The 22935-nt window shown below is 36.6% G+C and overlaps 1 protein-coding gene across 1 annotated transcript in view; it reads right to left on the reverse strand.

Annotated features, from left to right (window-relative positions):
- LOC137623078 (putative leucine-rich repeat-containing protein DDB_G0290503) overlaps window positions 1-22935 on the reverse strand; it is a 47501-nt gene that overhangs the window by 6241 nt on the left and 18325 nt on the right. The window contains 5 exon segments of the mRNA XM_068353728.1: window positions 7268-7387; window positions 7512-7646; window positions 7787-8017; window positions 16167-16384; window positions 16387-16397. Of these exon segments, the coding sequence (XP_068209829.1) occupies window positions 7268-7387; window positions 7512-7646; window positions 7787-8017; window positions 16167-16384; window positions 16387-16397 (715 nt within the window).

Raw genomic sequence — 22935 nt, forward strand, 5'->3', positions numbered from 1 at the left:
ATTTAGATGGAGAAGCGAAACTGCAAAGACTGGAGAAAGCCAGACGGACATGTTCCCAGATTGCATGATACACATTTAGATGGAGAAGCGAAACTGCCAAAACGAGAGAAAGCCAGACTGACATGTTCCCAGATTGCATGATACACATTTAGATGGAGAAGCGAAACTGCCAAGACTAGAGAAAGCCTGACTGATATGTTTCCAGATTGCAAGATACACATTTAGATGGAGAAGCAAAACTGCAAAGACTAGAGAAAGCCTGCCGGATATGTTTCCAGATTGCATGATACACATTTAGATGGAGAAGCGAAACTGCCAAGACTAGAGAAAGCCTGACTGATATGTTTCCAGATTGCAAGATACACATTTAGATGGAGAAGCGAAACTGCAAAGACTAGAGAAAGCCTGGCTGATATGTTTCCAGATTGCAAGATACACATTTAGATGGAGAAGCGAAACTGCAAAGACTAGAGAAAGCCTGGCAGATATGTTTCCAGATTGCATGATACATATTTAGATGGAGAAGCGAAACTGCCAAGACTAGAGAAAGCCTGACTGATATGTTTCCAGATTGCATGATACACATTTAGATGGAGAAGCGAAACTGCAAAGACTAGAGAAACCCTGACTGATATATTTCCAGATTGCAAGATACACATTTAGATGGAGAAGCAAAATTGCAAAGACTGGAGAAAGCCAGACGGACATGTTCCCAGATTGCATGATACACATTTAGATGGAGAAGCGAAACTGCCAAAACGAGAGAAAGCCAGACTGACATGTTCCCAGATTGCATGATACACATTTAGATGGAGAAGCGAAACTGCAAAGACTAGAGAAAGCCTGACTGATATGTTTCCAGATTGCAAGATACACATTTAGATGGAGAAGCAAAACTGCAAAGACTAGAGAAAGCCAGACGGACATGTTCCCAGATTGCATGATACACATTTAGATGGAGAAGCGAAACTGCCAAGACTAGAGAAAGCCTGACTGATATGTTTCCAGATTGCAAGATACACATTTAGATGGAGAAGCGAAACTGCAAAGACTAGAGAAAGCCTGGCTGATATGTTTCCAGATTGCATGATACACATTTAGATGGAGAAGCGAAACTGCAAAGACTAGAGAAAGCCTGGCTGATATGTTTCCAGATTGCATGATACACATTTAGATGGAGAAGCGAAACTGCCAAGACTAGAGAAAGCCTGGCTGATATGTTTCCAGATTGCATGATACACATTTAGATGGAGAAGCGAAACTGCCAAGACTAGAGAAAGCCTGACTGATATGTTTCCAGATTGCATGATACACATTTAGATGGAGAAGCGAAACTGCCAAGACTAGAGAAACCCTGACTGATATATTTCCAGATTGCAAGATACACATTTAGATGGAGAAGCAAAACTGCAAAGACTAGAGAAAGCCTGGCTGATAAGTTCCCAGATTGCATGATACACATTTAGATGGAGAAGCGAAACTGCAAAGACTAGAGAAAGCCTGGCTGATATGTTCCCAGATTGCATGATACACATTTAGATGGAGAAGCGAAACTGCCAAGACTAGAGAAAGCCTGACTGATATGTTTCCAGATTGCAAGATACACATTTAGATGGAGAAGCAAAACTGCAAAGACTAGAGAAATCCTGGCTGATAAGTTCCCAGATTGCATGATACACATTTAGATGGAGAAGCGAAACTGCAAAGACTAGAGAAAGCCTGGCTGATATGTTCCCAGATTGCATGATACACATTTAGATGGAGAAGCGAAACTGCAAAGACTGGAGAAAGCCAGACGGACATGTTCCCAGATTGCATGATACACATTTAGATGGAGAAGCGAAACTGCCAAAACGAGAGAAAGCCAGACTGACATGTTCCCAGATTGCATGATACACATTTAGATGGAGAAGCAAAACTGCCAAGACTAGAGAAAGCCTGACTGATATGTTTCCAGATTGCAAGATACACATTTAGATGGTGAAGCAAAACTGCAAAGACTAGAGAAAGCCAGACGGACATGTTCCCAGATTGCATGATACACATTTAGATGGAGAAGCGAAACTGCCAAGACTAGAGAAAGCCTGGCTGATATGTTTCCAGATTGCATGATACACATTTAGATGGAGAAGCAAAACTGCAAAGACTAGAGAAAGCCTGGCTGATATGTTTCCAGATTGCATGATACACATTTAGATGGAGAAGCGAAACTGCTAAGACTAGAGAAAGCCTGACTGATATGTTTCCAGATTGCATGATACACATTTAGATGGAGAAGCGAAACTGCCAAGACTAGAGAAACCCTGACTGATATATTTCCAGATTGCAAGATACACATTTAGATGGAGAAGCAAAACTGCAAAGACTAGAGAAAGCCTGCCTGATATGTTTCCAGATTGCATGATACACATTTAGATGGAGAAGCGAAACTGCCAAGACTAGAGAAAGCCTGACTGATATGTTTCCATATTGCAAGATACACATTTAGATGGAGAAGCAAAACTGCAAAGACTAGAGAAAGCCTGCCTGATATGTTTCCAGATTGCATGATACACATTTAGATGGAGAAGCGAAACTGCAAAGACTAGAGAAAGCCTGGCTGATATGTTCCCAGATTTCAAGATACATATTTAAATAGAGAAGCGAAACTGCCAAGACTAGAGAAAGCCAGACTGATATGTTTCCAGATTGCATGATACACATTTAGATGGAGAAGCGAAACTGCCAAGACTAGAGAAAGCCTGACTGATATGTTTCCAGATTGCAAGATACACATTTAGATGGAGAAGCGAAACTGCAAAGACTAGAGAAAGCCTGGCAGATATGTTTCCAGATTGCATGATACATATTTAGATGGAGAAGCGAAACTGCCAAGACTAGAGAAAGCCTGACTGATATGTTTCCAGATTGCATGATACACATTTAGATGGAGAAGCGAAACTGCAAAGACTAGAGAAACCCTGACTGATATATTTCCAGATTGCAAGATACACATTTAGATGGAGAAGCAAAATTGCAAAGACTGGAGAAAGCCAGACGGACATGTTCCCAGATTGCATGATACACATTTAGATGGAGAAGCGAAACTGCCAAAACGAGAGAAAGCCAGACTGACATGTTCCCAGATTGCATGATACACATTTAGATGGAGAAGCGAAACTGCCAAGACTAGAGAAAGCCTGACTGATATGTTTCCAGATTGCAAGATACACATTTAGATGGAGAAGCAAAACTGCAAAGACTAGAGAAAGCCAGACGGACATGTTCCCAGATTGCATGATACACATTTAGATGGAGAAGCGAAACTGCCAAGACTAGAGAAAGCCTGACTGATATGTTTCCAGATTGCAAGATACACATTTAGATGGAGAAGCGAAACTGCAAAGACTAGAGAAAGCCTGGCTGATATGTTTCCAGATTGCATGATACACATTTAGATGGAGAAGCGAAACTGCAAAGACTAGAGAAAGCCTGGCTGATATGTTTCCAGATTGCATGATACACATTTAGATGGAGAAGCGAAACTGCCAAGACTAGAGAAAGCCTGGCTGATATGTTTCCAGATTGCATGATACACATTTAGATGGAGAAGCGAAACTGCCAAGACTAGAGAAAGCCTGACTGATATGTTTCCAGATTGCATGATACACATTTAGATGGAGAAGCGAAACTGCCAAGACTAGAGAAACCCTGACTGATATATTTCCAGATTGCAAGATACACATTTAGATGGAGAAGCAAAACTGCAAAGACTAGAGAAAGCCTGGCTGATAAGTTCCCAGATTGCATGATACACATTTAGATGGAGAAGCGAAACTGCAAAGACTAGAGAAAGCCTGGCTGATATGTTCCCAGATTGCATGATACACATTTAGATGGAGAAGCGAAACTGCCAAGACTAGAGAAAGCCTGACTGATATGTTTCCAGATTGCAAGATACACATTTAGATGGAGAAGCAAAACTGCAAAGACTAGAGAAATCCTGGCTGATAAGTTCCCAGATTGCATGATACACATTTAGATGGAGAAGCGAAACTGCAAAGACTAGAGAAAGCCTGGCTGATATGTTCCCAGATTGCATGATACACATTTAGATGGAGAAGCGAAACTGCAAAGACTGGAGAAAGCCAGACGGACATGTTCCCAGATTGCATGATACACATTTAGATGGAGAAGCGAAACTGCCAAAACGAGAGAAAGCCAGACTGACATGTTCCCAGATTGCATGATACACATTTAGATGGAGAAGCAAAACTGCCAAGACTAGAGAAAGCCTGACTGATATGTTTCCAGATTGCAAGATACACATTTAGATGGTGAAGCAAAACTGCAAAGACTAGAGAAAGCCAGACGGACATGTTCCCAGATTGCATGATACACATTTAGATGGAGAAGCGAAACTGCCAAGACTAGAGAAAGCCTGGCTGATATGTTTCCAGATTGCATGATACACATTTAGATGGAGAAGCAAAACTGCAAAGACTAGAGAAAGCCTGGCTGATATGTTTCCAGATTGCATGATACACATTTAGATGGAGAAGCGAAACTGCCAAGACTAGAGAAAGCCTGACTGATATATTTCCAGATTGCAAGATACACATTTAGATGGAGAAGCAAAACTGCAAAGACTAGAGAAAGCCTGCCTGATATGTTTCCAGATTGCATGATACACATTTAGATGGAGAAGCGAAACTGCCAAGACTAGAGAAACCCTGACTGATATATTTCCAGATTGCAAGATACACATTTAGATGGAGAAGCAAAACTGCAAAGACTAGAGAAAGCCTGCCTGATATGTTTCCAGATTGCATGATACACATTTAGATGGAGAAGCGAAACTGCCAAGACTAGAGAAAGCCTGGCTGATATGTTCCCAGATTTCAAGATACATATTTAAATAGAGAAGCGAAACTGCCAAGACTAGAGAAAGCCAGACTGATATGTTTCCAGATTGCATGATACACATTTAGATGGAGAAGCGAAACTGCCAAGACTAGAGAAAGCCTGACTGATATGTTTCCAGATTGCAAGATACACATTTAGATGGAGAAGCGAAACTGCAAAGACTAGAGAAAGCCTGCCTGATATGTTTCCAGATTGCATGATACACATTTAGATGGAGAAGCGAAACTGCCAAGACTAGAGAAAGCCTGACTGATATGTTTCCATATTGCAAGATACACATTTAGATGGAGAAGCAAAACTGCAAAGACTAGAGAAAGCCTGCCTGATATGTTTCCAGATTGCATGATACACATTTAGATGGAGAAGCGAAACTGCAAAGACTAGAGAAAGCCTGGCTGATATGTTCCCAGATTTCAAGATACATATTTAAATAGAGAAGCGAAACTGCCAAGACTAGAGAAAGCCAGACTGATATGTTTCCAGATTGCATGATACACATTTAGATGGAGAAGCGAAACTGCCAAGACTAGAGAAAGCCTGACTGATATGTTTCCAGATTGCATGATACACATTTAGATGGAGAAGCGAAACTGCCAAGACTAGAGAAAGCCTGACTGATATGTTTCCAGATTGCAAGATACACATTTAGATGGAGAAGCGAAACTGCAAAGACTAGAGAAAGCCTGCCTGATATGTTTCCAGATTGCATGATACACATTTAGATGGAGAAGCGAAACTGCCAAGACTAGAGAAAGCCAGACGGATATGTTCCCAGATTGCATGATACACATTTAGATAGAGAAGCGAAACTGCCAAGACTAGAGAAAGCCAGACGGATATGTTTCCAGATTGCATGATACACATTTAGATAGAGAAGCAAAACTGCCAAGACTAGAGAAAGCCAGACTGATATGTTTCAAGATTGCATGATACACATTTAGATAGAGAAAAGAAACTGCAAAGACTAGAGAAAGCTTGCAAGTTTAAAGTTAAGAAGATGAAGGTTATGAGGATAAACAGAATCAAGTAGATTGAGCAATGAATGTTATTTGGATGGTGGTAACAGTATATTTGTATAGGTATATACTTTAGGAGTGGATATTATGAACATTGGTGGGACGAGAAAAAAGGCAAATCACACAATCAGAAAGCTAAGGAAGGTACCAAGATGTGCAAGACTGGATGAAAACTTGACTTGTCTCTGGAAAGCATGCAAGGATGGAAATGAAATGAATGGTGTTGATCTACTTCTCCCCTATGGAAGTAAGTGTAGATGATAAAAGAAAGAGATGGTTTTCTTACTTAGTATATGTAGTATAAGATCTAAAAGGGTTGGCAATGTAGAAATGTTTGAATTAAGTAGTTAGGAGGTTAGTCATGTGAAACTATGGATCAGTGTATTTAAGATGGTTCAATCATGTAGAGAAAACAGAAAAGGGTAGGCTGATGAAGGGCTGAATGGTGTGGGTAGGCATTAAAAAGGAGAGGTTCCACTATATATACAATTTGTGAGTGTGCAGGACAAAAGTGAAAGACACAGTATGTGTAAGGATACTGTATTAGACAGGGCTGGGTGTTGATGAGTCTTCTGCAGTATATAAGGCTTACCATGTGGAAGTTTTCTAAACAGTCTTTATTCAGGAATCAATACTTAAAGTATGAAAGTGGCCGTGATCGAATATCTTTTCTTTAATTGTTCGTAACGCTACAAGGGAAAACTGCTTTGTGTAAACAGTAACTATTTATTTTTTTGATTATCACTTGAGGGGTAGGTTATGCCGACAAAAAAAAACCAGTATGGACAAATGAATGCTAATAAGGATCGCAAAGGAGCGGAAGCAATGGAGTGTCTAAGAGTCAGACTGGAAGAGAAATTGCTATTGCGTTACTGTACTTCTTTTGTGGATGTGACCAGTGGATGGGGAATTTAAGAAAAAATTGTGGTCTACTTTGTTTAAAAAAACATTTCACTGCATGAATGGGTTAATAAAAACTGACAATGTATAAAATATGGACATACTAAGAAATGGTAAAATGAAAGAATCAAGTGTTTTGAGATCATATAGTCAATTAGAACTTAGAACGAATGGAGGACAATAGGGTGGTAAGGAAAGTCAAATGTTAGTGCTACCCGGGGAAAGAAGAGACGTAACAGACAGCGTTTGTGCGTACAAGATTGATGAGAATAGGAAAGTGTGTGGAGTCCACATACTATTAACGATAAGGAAGTTTTCTAAACAGGTGAAACTGCAATGGTAAATTATGAATGTGGCAGTGACCAGTGTCTCTCCTCAAACCACCCACTGTCATAGGAATCATCTTAATATTTCATGTATACAAATCTATGTACCACAATCCTTACTCTATTAGTGTCTGCTCCCATAGTATGTATCTCAGCCTCTTGTTCCTGGTATCTTCGATCCAGAGCATCCAGGCGCGAACTCACATCGCCTGGAATATCACCGCCACTGCATCCAGATGCCTTTAAGATGAAAAAAAAAATGATTAGATCACAACACATGCTTATTGCATTATTTGCTGAACGATTTAAGATATCCATATTTAAAAGACAAAGTATTCCATAATTAACATCATACCCGCCTCACCTGTACTCTTGACATCAATTGCTGCATTGTCTCCACGTTACTTCTCTCACAAGTTTCCATGGAGACAGAAATCTGATCGGTGCCCAATTGCAGCTGTGCAATTTGTGCTCCAAGTGATTCGGATACAGTTTGTACCTTTGATTGAGGAGGGAACTATTAGTATACGAATTTCTACAGTGACATACCTTTATATTAACTGATCAATAAGTATCACTTCTTTTTCTTTTGGTAGTTAAAATTTTTCTCTGAGATTGATCCAAATAAATGACCCTTACCTCTGAAGAAACTTTCTCTAATTCTCTCAGGATTGTGGTGTCCATCTGGGTAAGTTTTCTGACAATCTTCTTGACGTTCTTGCCCACTTCTTCATCTTCGCCTCTTGAGGGGAGAGAGAGGGGGAAGTCCAAAGGAGGTGGAGGAGGAATGTGAGTATTGGGATCTTGGATCAACACGCGGTCCATACTCTGAGACATCCTGTTTAGCATCATTCTCTGTCGTTCGTCCGTCTACAGAAAAGATGGACAAGAAAACACAGAACTGATATTGCAGTATCGTTTAGTCTTTTAGTGCTGATACCAACGATTTTCAAAACCTGACATTTGTCACCAAACTGGCTCAGTGAGATATGTGGCCACAAATCAAGTGAATCCCTTCAGACGTAGAAGAAATATGCATATATGGCATTAATCTTGTATAGAGAATTAAAATAAACTTGTAGGAATCAAAGTTTTTAATAACTCAGTCTGTATATTCCTGAATATATTGGCCTGTTTAACATTTAAAACTATTTTTTTTATTACAAGCTATTTTTCTAGCATTGTAATGGAAATTTACAAGCTTGATATAGACTAGTCTTAAAATTGAAGTTTCTATGAAGACGAAGAATGGCTTAACACAATTAAGACACTCTAGCACCTAAGTTTAGTTTTACGCAACTGGGAATTGACTGCTTCCCCTGCATTTTTCCTAGGGAAACTTAGGGCCTTGGAAAATCTGCGTATTCAGAAAAGTAGTCAGAATGTTTTACAACTTTCCGATTTCTCCTCAATACCGACGGGTTATGAAAACAATACAAGTCCATTGAAAATATTCAGAAATATTAAAGACAATATTAAAGGACCTTGTAATCCAAACTTAACAGGATTAATTTCACAAATTTTAGTCATTGATTGAATGAAGAAAATTCCAAACCTCTCCTCTTTTCAATGGAAACTGGCAGCTTCTTCCAATCATACATATCAAGAAAATCTTATAAGAATGATATTCCAACCACATCGTTGTAATGGGTTATTTCCATTTCATTGGTAAATAAATAAATTAACAACCTTGAAGGTTCAAGGAACTAATAATAAAAATGATGACCCTTTCAATAATCGTGGATGAATTGCACTCTGGTTCAGAAACAGCGCTATATTCTTGTGTAAGTTTATTTATTTTTTATAACTTGGCAACTTTCTATAGAATCTTGAAAAAATAACTTATTGAATAAACTAATGCTAAGGAAAAACAGCAATGTACTCGGCAAAGATACCAACTACAAAATGAATATATTGTTTTTAGTAAGTGTAAAATAGTGATGGTAGTTAAAAAAGAAATGTCAACATGACCTTGACCTTTAACCTAGGACTTTCATAATTGAATTCCTTCCACGTCTCGGCATAATTAATCCCTGAGAGTTTTACTACTCTACGAGTATAATTGTGGCCAGGAAGTTGTTCGTAAACAAACAAACAGGGGCAAAAACATAACATCCTCCCAAGGAGGTTAAACCTCCTTGCCTCCTCCCAGCTAGGTTGTCGGAGGTAAAAAATGGCGAATGCTTTGTGAAACAAAACAAGAGGACAAATTACAGACAGGGAGTGAGAAACTAGTCCTTGTAGCTAAAAAAACTGATTAAGCTCGGCCTGAAATCTATAGGAATATAAAAGACAAGAGCGAAATCCTAATCTTGTAATGAGGAAGGCCATTTTTTTCTCATTCAAAAATACCTTTCCCCATCGACTCACTTGTTTTGTTAACATGGTCCCATGTATGTTTCACAATCTGGATTTGTTCTTAATTATACCGACAAGTTTGACACTATTGTAGACTTGAATACAGTTATTTTTTTTCATCTCTTATCCTTTACTCTGAGATCACAGTCTCCATCAGTCACACGTGACTCCTCACGAGTATACTTCTACATTATATAAATATCTACTATTTTGAGGGTTTTCCTTTGTTTCAACATTGATGCTGTCAGTAAACATAGTGATAGAACCGAGAAAACTAGAATTGTTACCAATAAAACCATCCCACCCAAGACCTTAATCTCTCTTTATATATGTTTTATTTACGGAGCTAAAAAGGCTGATTAAATTGTTTACCGAGAGAGAGAGAGAGAGAGAGAGAGAGAGAGAGAGAGAGAGAGAGAGAGAGAGAGAGAGAGAGAGAGAGAGAGAGAGAGAGAGAGAGAGAGAGAGAGATACTTTTCCTTAAGAAGGAATAACTAACGAATCTTTCCCCGCAACTTCATTAGCAAACTAAAGACTGATTACGCATCCAGTCTTGCTCAGTTTTTTGCCTTTTAAATAAAAATATTAATGAGGCATATTGGGCAAACTCTCTCTAAAAAAAAAACTAGATCAAAAGTTTGAACGCTGTCACTATTAAACAACACTGAAGCAAATTCTATATCATCCGAAAACTTTAATGTTTAAAGTTTAGAAACGATTTTTTTTTCTTTCTTTTTTTAACTAAACGCTATATCACAATTGCCACGTTATAATTTCAATTTACATTTTAATGGTTAATTACTCAAGCTTGACTTTAATTTACAGTATCAATAAATAACTTTAGAACGTTATGCGACCCACAAAACTCGTAAGTATTAGATAAACAGGTTATGCAAGAACTAAATTTCAGTTAATTAAAAGATAATTTCGTGTTTACTTCCACTCATTAAGGAAAAAATAATCCACCATTGCGGCCACCGATGATGAAATATATCATGAAAGATCTTCATATCCCAATACAGTTATAATACAGCTGTGTGTATTTGCAACAACTCATGAGGCACCTGACAAACAACAACAAATGCAGCAGTTTCTAGTCTACTGCAGGACAAAGGCCTCATCATGTCTGAGATTTGGCCAGGTTTCATCCCCACGCTGGTCACTGCGGATTGGTGATGGTTTAAAGGCCGCTCATGAATGGCAGAGGCAAGGGACACTGACACTGCCCTAGAGACTGACAATATATACATATGATCAGCACCCAAGCTCCTCTTCACCCACGCTAAGACCAGGGAGGGCCAGGCAATGGCTGCTGATGGTGAGGTTGCAGCGACCAAAGGAACTAACGAGTTTGAACGGGACTCTAACGTAAGGTCTGGCGATCAACTGAGAGATTTTCGTCTGATCACTTCCAGGAAACCATCCTAGTATGGATGTCCCTGACTATTACAGCTTTGCCGATCATGGCGATACACAAACCCTATCACCACGTCAAGGTATCCTATCTCAGAGAGGCAAACCTACAACTGCGTTTAGATATGATGAAGAAAATCGGTTAGATTCGTGATAGATTAAGTAACAATTAATTCAAGACTTGAAATAAAGTTCAAATAAAATAGTTATATAACTAAAGTCAAATTCAACACTAGTTCATTTAGGACGAGCCTAATAATACAGGTGCAAAACAAGATGCACCCTACCAGGATAGAATACCACCAGAGCCCCATACATTAAACAAAAGAACCAAAAAATTCGAGGTCGTGACAGCAGCGAGGTTCCTATAGGATTACAACTTTGAAACAGTGTCGGGATAACGAGCTAGTCAACACAGCCCAGCTAATGATAGAGTTGCATAAAACCCTAAGTGGTGTACCTAAAAAAAAGGATGACAGTGCAGCTGTGGCTACATTGATTTAGGATTTTGAAAGTCTGCATTTCATCTTTAGTCTTAAATAATGAAAAATTGAAAAACCAAAACAATCAAACAATTTCCATTGCTATGGAAGAGCTACATTTAATAAAGCCATCGTCATTCTTGAAATCTTATTTTCCCAAACATATTCAACGTTTAAAAATCTGGAATCTAATTTTTTTTCTCGTATAATTATGACATTGCAAATTCATCCACTCAGACAATTAAAAGTAACTAGCAGGTGCATTGTAAGTTTAAGGAAAAACAGGTATATTACACATCAAACAAAATCGTTAAGGACCTGGTTTTAATTCCCATTCGGGGGTAGCGAGTTACAGATGTTTACTTGCGAGTCGGAGGAATTGGGGCGGAAGAGGCCAGATATGTATGTATGTATGTATGTATGTACATATAATGTATATATATATATATATATATATATATATATATATATATATATATATATATATATATATATATTATATATATTATATATATATATATATATATATATATATATATATAATATATATATATATATATATAATATATATATATATATATATATATATATATATATATATATATATATATATATGAGTGTATATATATGTGTGTATATATATAAGTATGTAGTGTAAAATACAATGACAACTTGCATACAAAACTGAACACTTAACCAAAAACAGGAGACGACATATGATAGCTGACATTTTATACGAAGTAATCTCAGGAGAAGATCAAAACATTAACAAAAACCTCTAACCTATTATGTTATGGAAGCAATAGCTCTTCAGATTATGTCTACCTATTATAAAATATTAAATGGATTCCCATTATGTGTATTTTATTTCTATTTAGCTCCCAAATGTTATGTAATACATACTATTCAGTTTTATATAGATAACGAATGTTATATAAATTTTTATATCTATATATTACGTTTATTTGCCCACGGTAAACAAGTGATAATAATGAAAAGGATAAATAAAAACACTAATATTTTGAGATTTTTCTCTGAAACATCAATGAGCAATTACAAAACAAATTCAAGAGCAAGACGACTAATGGAACCTTATCAAAACCATAATCACGAATTCAATAAACGAAAGTTGCTTTTAATAAACAGTTACCTCAAGATAGCTTGTACTCTCACACCCAAAATCTCTCTCTCTCTCTCTCTCTCTCTCTCTCTCTCTCTCTCTCTCTCTCTCTCTCTCTCTCTCTCTCTCTTTTAAGAGACTCGGTTACAACAGAGAGATAAAGGCCTGGATGGCCAAATGAAACCTTAGAGGGATTTTTATCATTTTCTAAAGAAACCAGGACCTCATAAGTTGAGTCCTCAAGATACGTGAAGGGCTTCTTGACTTGAGATGATTGAGGGAGAGTCTCTCTCTCTCTCTCTCTCTCTCTCTCTCTCTCTCTCTCTCTCTCTCTCTCTCTCTCTCTCTCTCTCTCTCTTCACTGTGGGTACACCAGAGTTTGTTTATCAATTTATTTTCAGTAGGTAAACAAATGTTTAGTATTTGTTACTGTTCTTAAAATATTCTATTTTATTTGTTAATTACTTCTCTTGTAATTTCCTTATTTCCTTTCCTCACTGGGCTATTTTCCCTGTTGGAGCCTTCGGGCTTATAGCATCCTGCTTTTCCAACTATGGTTGTAGCAAGCAAGTAATAATAATAATAATAATAATAATAATAATAATAATAATAATAATAATAATAATAAACGATTCCAATCTCTGAATACCAGCAACTACTGGAACTATGATACTAAATCCCCTATCAATGAGCAATTACAAAACAAATTCAAGAGCAAGACGACTAATGGAACCTTATCAAAACCATAATCACGAATTCAATAAACGAAAGTTGCTTTTAATAAACAGTTACCTCAAGATAGCTTGTACTCTCACACCCAAAATCTCTCTCTCTCTCTCTCTCTCTCTCTCTCTCTCTCTCTCTCTCTCTCTCTCTCTCTCTCTCTCCTCTCTCTCTCTCTCTTTTAAGAGACTCGGTTACAACAGAGAGATAAAGGCCTGGATGGCCAAATGAAACCTTAGAGGGATTTTTATCATTTTCTAAAGAAACCAGGACCTCATAAGTTGAGTCCTCAAGATACGTGAAGGGCTTCTTGACTTGAGATGATTGAGGGAGAGTCTCTCTCTCTCTCTCTCTCTCTCTCTCTATCTCTCTCTCTCTCTCTCTCTTCCACTGTGGGTACACCAGAGTTTGTTTATCAATTTATTTTCAGTAGGTAAACAAATGTTTTAGTATTTGTTACTGTTCTTAAAATATTCTATTTTATTTGTTAATTACTTCTCTTGTAATTTCCTTATTTCCTTTCCTCACTGGGCTATTTTCCCTGTTGGAGCCTTCGGGCTTATAGCATCCTGCTTTTCCAACTATGGTTGTAGCAAGCAAGTAATAATAATAATAATAATAATAATAATAATAATAATAATAATAATAATAATAATAATAAACGATTCCAATCTCTGAATACCAGCAACTACTGGAACTATGATACTAAATCCCCTATCAATCTAAACCAACGACTGTAGCCAATCAGTAAAACATCAATATGGATTTTCGGAACTGGATTTACAAAAGTACCACAGCGGAATTCTAAGATGGCGCTTCTCTAGACCCAAATGTAAACAGAACTCTTCTTCTTCTTCCAAGATGGAGGCTGACCCACATCAACAAAAGCCACTTCTCTAACGAACTAAGAGGAGCTTTCCCTAACTTCCGAACGGATAGCAACAGTGGAGTGGCATCTCTATGAGACTTATCTTCTTCATAAAATTTCAAGGCCTCTAATTGTTAGAGGTTCTTCAAATGAGTCGTGAGCGCTGTAACAAGAAGGTATCCAAGTGTGGGGAAGGCTAGAGACGTGCTCGCAAAAATTGTGATATGTGAATTAAAATAAAGTTGTGTATTGTTGCAATTTCATGATTACCGACAGATTATATAAGCAAAATTAATATTTCTACGTTAGACCATTTTCGAAAATTTCTCTATGTAAAATGTGCAATTAGCTTTATCTTTAAAAGCTACTTCAACAAACACTAGGGATATGTTTATGAAAGAAATACTTTAAATGGCCAGGGTTACTTAAGAATATTCTAACATTCCATTAAAAGATATCCTCGAGAACATCAGTTAAATTTATAGAAAATGGCATCATCCAGCGAGTATGGATTTAAAAATCATTGTTATTTTTCTTCATATATAAACTGATTAAATATGAAAAGAAAATAACCATTTGACTTCTATAAGATCTGAGTAAAATATGGCAATTTACGTCTTTGAAACAAATGCTCCAATTTTCTGCTAAAGAGGCAAAATGGCTACACAGACGTATGGAAACACTATAGGTAGACCAGCAATAAATAAGAGAACATAAAAGAAATCTACGGATTCAATTGATGAAAATTGCTAGCAGATCCAATTATAGGAAAGTGAGACATGATGAGGTCGCATTATGCAAAAAAAAGAAAAAAAAAAAAAAAAAAAAACCTAGAGGGGCACTTAGTAAAGCGCAGAACTCCGCCAGCAACTTTATTCTCGACCTTTTGCCTGACCTTGACCTTTGACCTTAATATGCAATAATTGGCGGGGATTTTCATACACACAAATATGAACCAAGTTTGAAGTCTCTGTGACAACGATGTCCAAACATATGGTTGATTACGTGAATTGGATATTTTGCTTGACCATGACCTTGACCTTCCAAAATCTAATAATTTCCAGCTTTTACATAACAGTTAATCCAAGCAAGTTCAAGTTTCATTACCCTAAGATTAAAATTGTGGTCAGGAAGCTATTCACAATCAAACACATAAACAGGGGTAAAACATAACCTCCTTCCAACTTCGTTGGTGGATGTAATAAACCGTGACTCTCTGGACAATTGCACACCGAATCAACATAGCTCCCCTTGGTAATAAAATCCCAGTCATGAAATGAAGTAGCATGTGTTATAAAGACATGGCAATAAAGACTATCGCCATATTCTACAGAATAAAGTCATACATACGTGTATAGATAGATAGAAAACACATTGAAAAAAAATAAAGATTCTTTATGCGTTGTCAAATTTCTGATATTGAATACCCATTTTGACTTCACTTATTTATCATATCTAACAATAGGTACAGTTGGAAACAGGAATTCCCAGTACACCTTGGTCCTACGAATTACACCCAGCCACAACCCTACTGCGCGGAGAATTCATATGTTTTTCCCCCACCCCACCCCTTCTGCCGTCTCATCCTACACTATCTGTTTGGTTATTCGCAGCGAAGTAAGGATATCCCAGCGTGCACTTCTTTGGAGAGAGGTGTACCAAAGGACTCATGTGTCCAACTGTACATTTCATCACACCTAAGATGATTATATCTCCTAAAGTTCCTTAATGTTATCTTTTCCTTAGAAAAGGGGACGAATATATCATTACTCTTTTCCTTAAGAAACTTTACATTAAAAAGACTTTATTTCTCACTGCTTTTAAGAAATACCAATGAATATCCATCACCCTGATAAAAAGACAGGGCTTCAAAAATAGTTCCTAATAACAATACAACTATAATTACTGACCAAGCTGCTACCCACTACTACTACTACTACTACTACTACTACTACTACTACTACTAATAATAATAATAATAATAATACTTCTATTACTACTAATACAACTGTCATATGCCAGCAGATCTGACAATGACAGGGCCATTCACGTTACCGTTTGGATGAGAGATTCGATAGACAGAAGCCTCTCCTCCATCTTCGTCAGCTGACGGGCGACGGATTGCATGCTCTTCTCCACCAGCGAGTGGTCGGAGTTCAGGGCGTTCAGGGTCTTCGTCGTGAAGTCGGCGACCTGAGCCTCCCTCGCTTCGTGGCGATTCAGTTTATTGGTCACATCTTTGACGACCTTCTCCAGAGTCAAGATGGCGTCCGGATGTCCAAGTGCCTGTGGAGAATGAGACAGTATTTGTATTAGAGCCTTTGTGGCAGTCATTGCATAAAATGGGTGGGCGTTGCATAAAATGGGTGGGCATGCATTAAAATGGGTGTTTTTGTTTATTCCAAATATCTTCAATTGTATATCCTTAATCTTAATCAATTGCAATGTTGCAATATAAATTATACTTGGTACTAAAAAGTGGGTGGGGCGTTGCATAAAATGGGTGGGCGTTGCATAAAACGGAGAATGAGACAGTATTGTATTGGAGCCTTTGTGGCAGTCATTGCATAAAATGGGTGGGCGTTGCATAAAATGGGTGGGCGTTGCATAAAATGGGTGGGCGTTGCATTAAAATGCGTGTTTTTGTTTATATCCAAACTATCTTCTATTGTATATCCTTAATTTTAATCAATTGCAATGTTGCAATATAAATATACTTGGTTACTAAAAGTGGGTGGGCGTTGCATAAAATGGGTGGGCATTGCATAAAATGGGTGGGGCGTTGCATAAAATGGATGGGCGTAGCATTAAAATGGGTGTTTTTCTTTGTATCCAAACTTATCTTTTATTGTATATCCTTATTTTTAATCAATTGCACTGTTGCAAAATAAATATACTTGGTTACTAAAAAGTCATTCGTAACCCCGTTACAGCAAGAGACTACAAGGATACTCAATAGAGCGCAGACCTCCGCCCCGCCAGCTTATTTCTCGACCTTGACCTTGGATCTTAACATGCATTAATTGGCGTGGCGTAGATTTTTATACACCTCAAATATGAACCAAGTTTGAAAAGTTTGAAGTCTCTGTGACAACGAAGTCAAAACTTATGGCTGATTATGTAATTGGACATTTTGCTTGACCGTGACCTTGATCATTGACCTCGACCTTCCAAAAATGTAATAATTTCCAGCCTGTTACATAAGAGTTAATCTCGGCAAGTTTCATTGTTCTACGATTAAAAACAAACACAAGCATGGGCGACACCATAACCTCCTTCCAACTTCGTTGGCGGAGGTAATAGTTGCTAACCCTTACTATACAATTGGTAACAATGGTTTCAGTTCAAAAGAAATTTCTCCTCACCATTTCTAATGATTATAGCTTCTATGGTGTATTCAAATTCATGGTGTTTCATGTTAATGCTACAGTTAACAAAAACGTGGAAATAGGGACATGAGAAAAAAATATTTGCAGGATAAAGCCTACATTATGTGTATATTATAAAACGTGAAGCAAATGATTTTAATAATCACGGAACCCAAGAGTATAAAGTAATGAATAGATTTATGGAATTTCAACTAGTTTGACCCGGCGATGGGGTCGAGGAAACAATTCAAAGGTGACGCAAAGATTATTTTACTTGCCAAGCTATAACCCTTGTTGGAAAAGCAGGATGCTATAAGCCTAAGGGCTCCAACAGGGAAAATAATCCAGTGAGGAAAGGAAATAAGGAAAACTAAAGAGAAGTTCCAGAACAATAATAACATTAAAAAAAAAATCTTTCAGATATAAACTATAAAATCTTGAAAATAACAGGATAAAAACTTCACATAACAGAGGAAGAGAAACAAGACAGAATAATGTCCAAATGTATTGTGAAGGCTGAAATCCCCACCAAGGCGAGACATGGCTGTCGTGATACATTCAGGGATTACAAAGGAAATCTTATTTCCACTCCAAATAGAAAAACAAAAGAACAAACAATTTGTATCACGAAAATAGACTGGCAAATTTTAAGCGGGTCACAACTTAACTAGACATTTTCTTTTCCAAATAAAGTATGAAAACCCCTGTTAGGAAAATATATCTCCTCTATTTAACAAAAAGCAAATGTCTGCCTATAAATATAATTTTATTTTCCTGTGAGAGGCGGTACCCAGAGAGGTGCACTCTGAAACCATTCTCTCCCATAAATTGCCGAATCAACGGGTTGTAGTTGGGAAAGGGGGAAGGGATGAAAAGGGTTGAATCTGTGTGTGTGTGTATCTATATAAATATTTAGATTCATTTTCGACGGTTGTGTACACTAGTAAAAAGATAATTAGACCAGGTGACTTTTGAATACATTACTCGAGAAGTGCATCAGCTACAGAAGCATCCTTAACCAGACCCAAGAAATTACTGGACAGTGATAAGAAACAAAATGTCTTGCTGCCTTTAACTACCAAATTTTTTCTGCCTCTTAGATAACTAACCTGAATTATAGACACGAGACAGACTTTATTGCTGGATGAGATGCAAAGAGATACTCCCGAAAAGTATAATTTACTGAGTAATAGGTACGACTTCCCTTTCTGAGAGGAGATGCCTTAATGTAGTGAAAGGGTTTGTGTATCGATATGATCAGCAAAGCTGTACTAGTCAGAGCCACCCATACTAAGTTGGTTTGCTGTGAGCGATCATACTTAAGTCTCCTACCATCATCAAACCAAACTGGTCAGCGTGGTGATGAAAACTGGTCAAACCCGACATGAAAAAGGACATGTCTGAGGGCTTTGTCTGCAGTGGACTAAAACGGCTCCATTTGTTGATGATGTAGGTAAGACCTAAAAGACAATCAAAAGAGCAACTGACGACGAGGATTGGGGCAAAGGAAAGAACAGAAGGTGAAGCACTGTCAACTACAACAGGAACAAACGGCAGAAAAGCTTACAACCATAAAAAACTATAGTTGTCAAACTTATGCAAGAATTAACTATAAATAAATCCAGTTTTAAAAGTTCGGTAATGTCAAAACCACATTCCAGTTACTCTTCAAACTACCATATATGAATACAAATTAGTAAAATAGGGTAGTGCATCAGTTGATCAACTTAAAAAATGTTCTTTAAAAAAGGCAGCATTCTTAAAGCGGTAGTCTTCAAGTATAATATAAATTTATGTATAAGATGAAGTAAATAGAAAATTAAAAAAAATCTACAGCAAGTGCTTCTGTAATCTCCATGCAGAGATCTATTATTATTATTATTATTATTATTATTATTATTATTATATTATTTGCTAAGCTACAACCCTAGTTAGAAAGCAGAATGCTATAAGCCCAGGGGCTCCAACAAGGAAAATAGCCAGTGAGGAAAGGATATAAGAAATACATAAATTACATTAGTAGTAATGAAAAATCAAAATAAACTACTATGAAGACAGTAACAACATTGAAACAAATTTTACATATATAAACTACAAAAAGAGACTTCAGTCAGCCTGTTCAACATAAAAACATTGACTGCAAGTTTGAACTTTGATATAGGGTTATTTTCCTTATCATTTGATAACAAGAGCAAAAACCTGTTAATAGGGCTAACACCTAGAGACTGTTTTCAGATAATAACTACGTCCCTTATTAATTGTCTGCATTAAGTTTCATTTCTTTCTCCTGAGTTTTTTTTTTCTTCACAGAAGGACTTATCAATGTAAAAATTTCTGTGAAAGCTAGACTTTCGAAGTCAAGGATTTCTGAATATACACACAGATATATATATATATATATATATATATATATATATATATATATATATATATATATATATATATATCTGTGTGTATATACATATATATACACATGTGTGAACAGATGCATAAACATACAGACACCCGTAAACAGTACATATATAAAAGTGTGTGTGTGTATATATATATATATATATATATATATATATATATATATATATATATATATATATATATATATATATATTTGTATGTGTGTGCGTATCTTTGTGTGTGTATGTAAATATTTATATGTACATGTGCTTGCAAAGTATGTATGTATCATGAATCTCAACATGATCAATCGTCACAATACGTTAATGAGTTTAAAATGGGCACACAACCCTTTAATGATCATTTACATACAAAGAAAAAAACTATATACCGTCTTATTGCAATTTTTTTTACGTGAAATAAAAATACACTTCGTGCATTCACAAAACACTTAAGGATAAACAAACACTTATATATAGAATGTAAATATACAAGTAGAACAAAAGATGAAGTGTTTCCTGCTTTTGTTGTCCTTGACTCTTGTTTATTCTGCCACATTTACTAAAACGAGAAAACCTTTTCTAAAGTTATTGATAAATCTTAAGACTAAAGCTGCTGGCCTTTTGATCTTCAGCTATCTCTCTCTCTCTCTCTTATCACATCTTTTCTTCCTCATCTTAAAGCCGGTGCTTGAAGTGAGAGAGCTTGAAGAGGTTAAAGTAGGCTGCGATCAAGGACACATGGCTGTTTTCTTATTTCTTTTGTTTATATACAAAACCCCGTCAAGTTACTACCCTTCCTCGTCTTTTCTCTCTCTCTCTCTCTCTCTCTCTCTCTCTCTCTCTCTCTCTCTCTCTCTCTCTCTCTCTCTCTCTCTCTCTCTCTCTACAGATTTATTTCCCTTAACTATTATAGAGTAATGTATTTTCCGCTTGGGCTGACAAAGGAACATTTACAAAAGCAATTTACTTGAAAGTAATGAGATATCTTATAAGAGAATAAAAGTCGATTGCCTCTGGGAAATCTATAAAAAAAAATCATGATAAAAAATACCCATTATTATAAACAACTTCTTCACTATACTTGAGGCGAAAAACTTTGGAAAAGACCTATTACTAAGAAGTGGAAGAAAAACACTTTCACCATTCCTACAGTCCAAATTTAACCAGACAAAAGCAATCCCGTTTCCATTTCCTTTTCATCTTACAAAATATTGCTAATGTTTTTGTCATGTGTGAAGCATTATCCTTCTAAATCAGTGCATTCAAAATTGAATAACAATGACAACCAAGGTGAACATTAGTATAACAGATTCTCTTAATTATAAAACGAGATATAATTCAATATCAATTCACTTTAACAAGAAAATACTTTTGAGTTATATCATTATTATTATCAATCTAAATTTTCGTAGCTCTTCAATGACGTTATTGAATGGCAATCTATCATGCACTGTACACTAAAATTTAAATCGCGGATACAATAGTTATAAGAGTCGAAGTCGACATGATCTTTGGACGTAGCAGGATTAATAACCCTGGGACGTAGCTTCCTATATTTCCAAATGCTTTGGAATTTGGGAGGATGAGAATAATGGATGTGCTCTGTTGTCTATGCCAAAGGTTATAAACCATTTAAATAAAATCATAAGCTAACTAGTTAGTTCCTCAAAATTTAACTATGGCAATGATAATTTCAATAATAAACAACAACAATAATTCCATTGGGATTACGAATGATCTTCAGGTGTACTCCGACTTTAAACGGCATCGTAAAAAAATTTGAACCATTTCGAAGGATCCATAAAAGTTTTAGGAAAGTGTGAGAGGGGAAAAGTAGGATTCTTGGTCTGACAAGGACTAACCATTTTGGGCATTTATGGAATCCTCAAGGACCTACGTAAACCTGGTTTTACGAGAGGAACAGCAGGCCTAGTTAGGCCCTCTCTTTTTAAGAGGCGATTTGTTAAAGATTTTCGAAGGTTGGACTCCGGAAGACAGTTCTAAAGCTTTGCATTGCTTGGCAGATATGAGTCACTGATTTAATAAAAACTGGATTGTTATTATTTTTAGAACAGCATAGCCTTTACGAAGCTTTTCATTAAGAACTAGTGTACGAGACCTGTAAAATATTACGGCTAATTATTTAGATAAACACGTACAAGCACCCCTCCTCTCACCAGGGTATGACTACAACCCTCTTCCCCATGCCCAAAAGGACGGGAATATTTGGGCGTGACACCATTTGCATAACTTTTATTAAGAACTAGTGTACGCGACCCGTAAAAAAAACACTATTTATATAGATATGCACACACACACACACACACACGTCCCTCTCACAAGGGTACGACTACTCCCTCCTCCCCCCTACCCGAGGGACGAGAAGAGCTGGACGCGATAGGAAAAAAGAGAGATATTTGAATATATAGCCAGACACTTGCTCGATTATATATAGGAAATGTACCAAATGAAAATGTCTTCGTGGGAGCTTCGGGAAAGTGCGTACTGTCTTCTGGGTAGGAAATGACACTCTCTCTTACTTGACCTATATAAGAATAGGCAGAATGCAGGTGTTTTCATTAATGTAATAATAATAAATAATAATAATAATAATAATAATAATAATAATAATAATAATAATAATAATTCAAAAGCTTCAAATACATGTAAAAAGGTGGGACTTTAAAAGCTTAAACTTGCAGCGAATGTTTTTATGTTGAACAGGCTAACATAAGTCTCTTTTTATAGTTTATATATGAAAGATATGTTTTACGTTGTTACTGTCCTTAAAATATTTTATATTAATTGTTCATTACTCTTGTAGTTTATTTTTAATTTACTTTCCTTACTGGGCTATTTTTCCCTGTTTGGGGCCCTTAGGTTTATGGCCTCCCGCTTTTCTAGGGTTGTAGCTCAAGTTAATAATAATAATAATAACAATAATAATAACAACAATAATAATAATAATAATATTAATAATAATAATACCACCATTGAGCATAGCGTCAAGTTTCCGATAATTTAAAAAAAAGGACAAGATATACATTTAGATTTTGAAGC

The sequence above is a fragment of the Palaemon carinicauda genome, chromosome 30 (assembly GCF_036898095.1).
Source record: "Palaemon carinicauda isolate YSFRI2023 chromosome 30, ASM3689809v2, whole genome shotgun sequence".
Classification (NCBI taxonomy): Eukaryota; Metazoa; Arthropoda; class Malacostraca; order Decapoda; family Palaemonidae; genus Palaemon; species Palaemon carinicauda.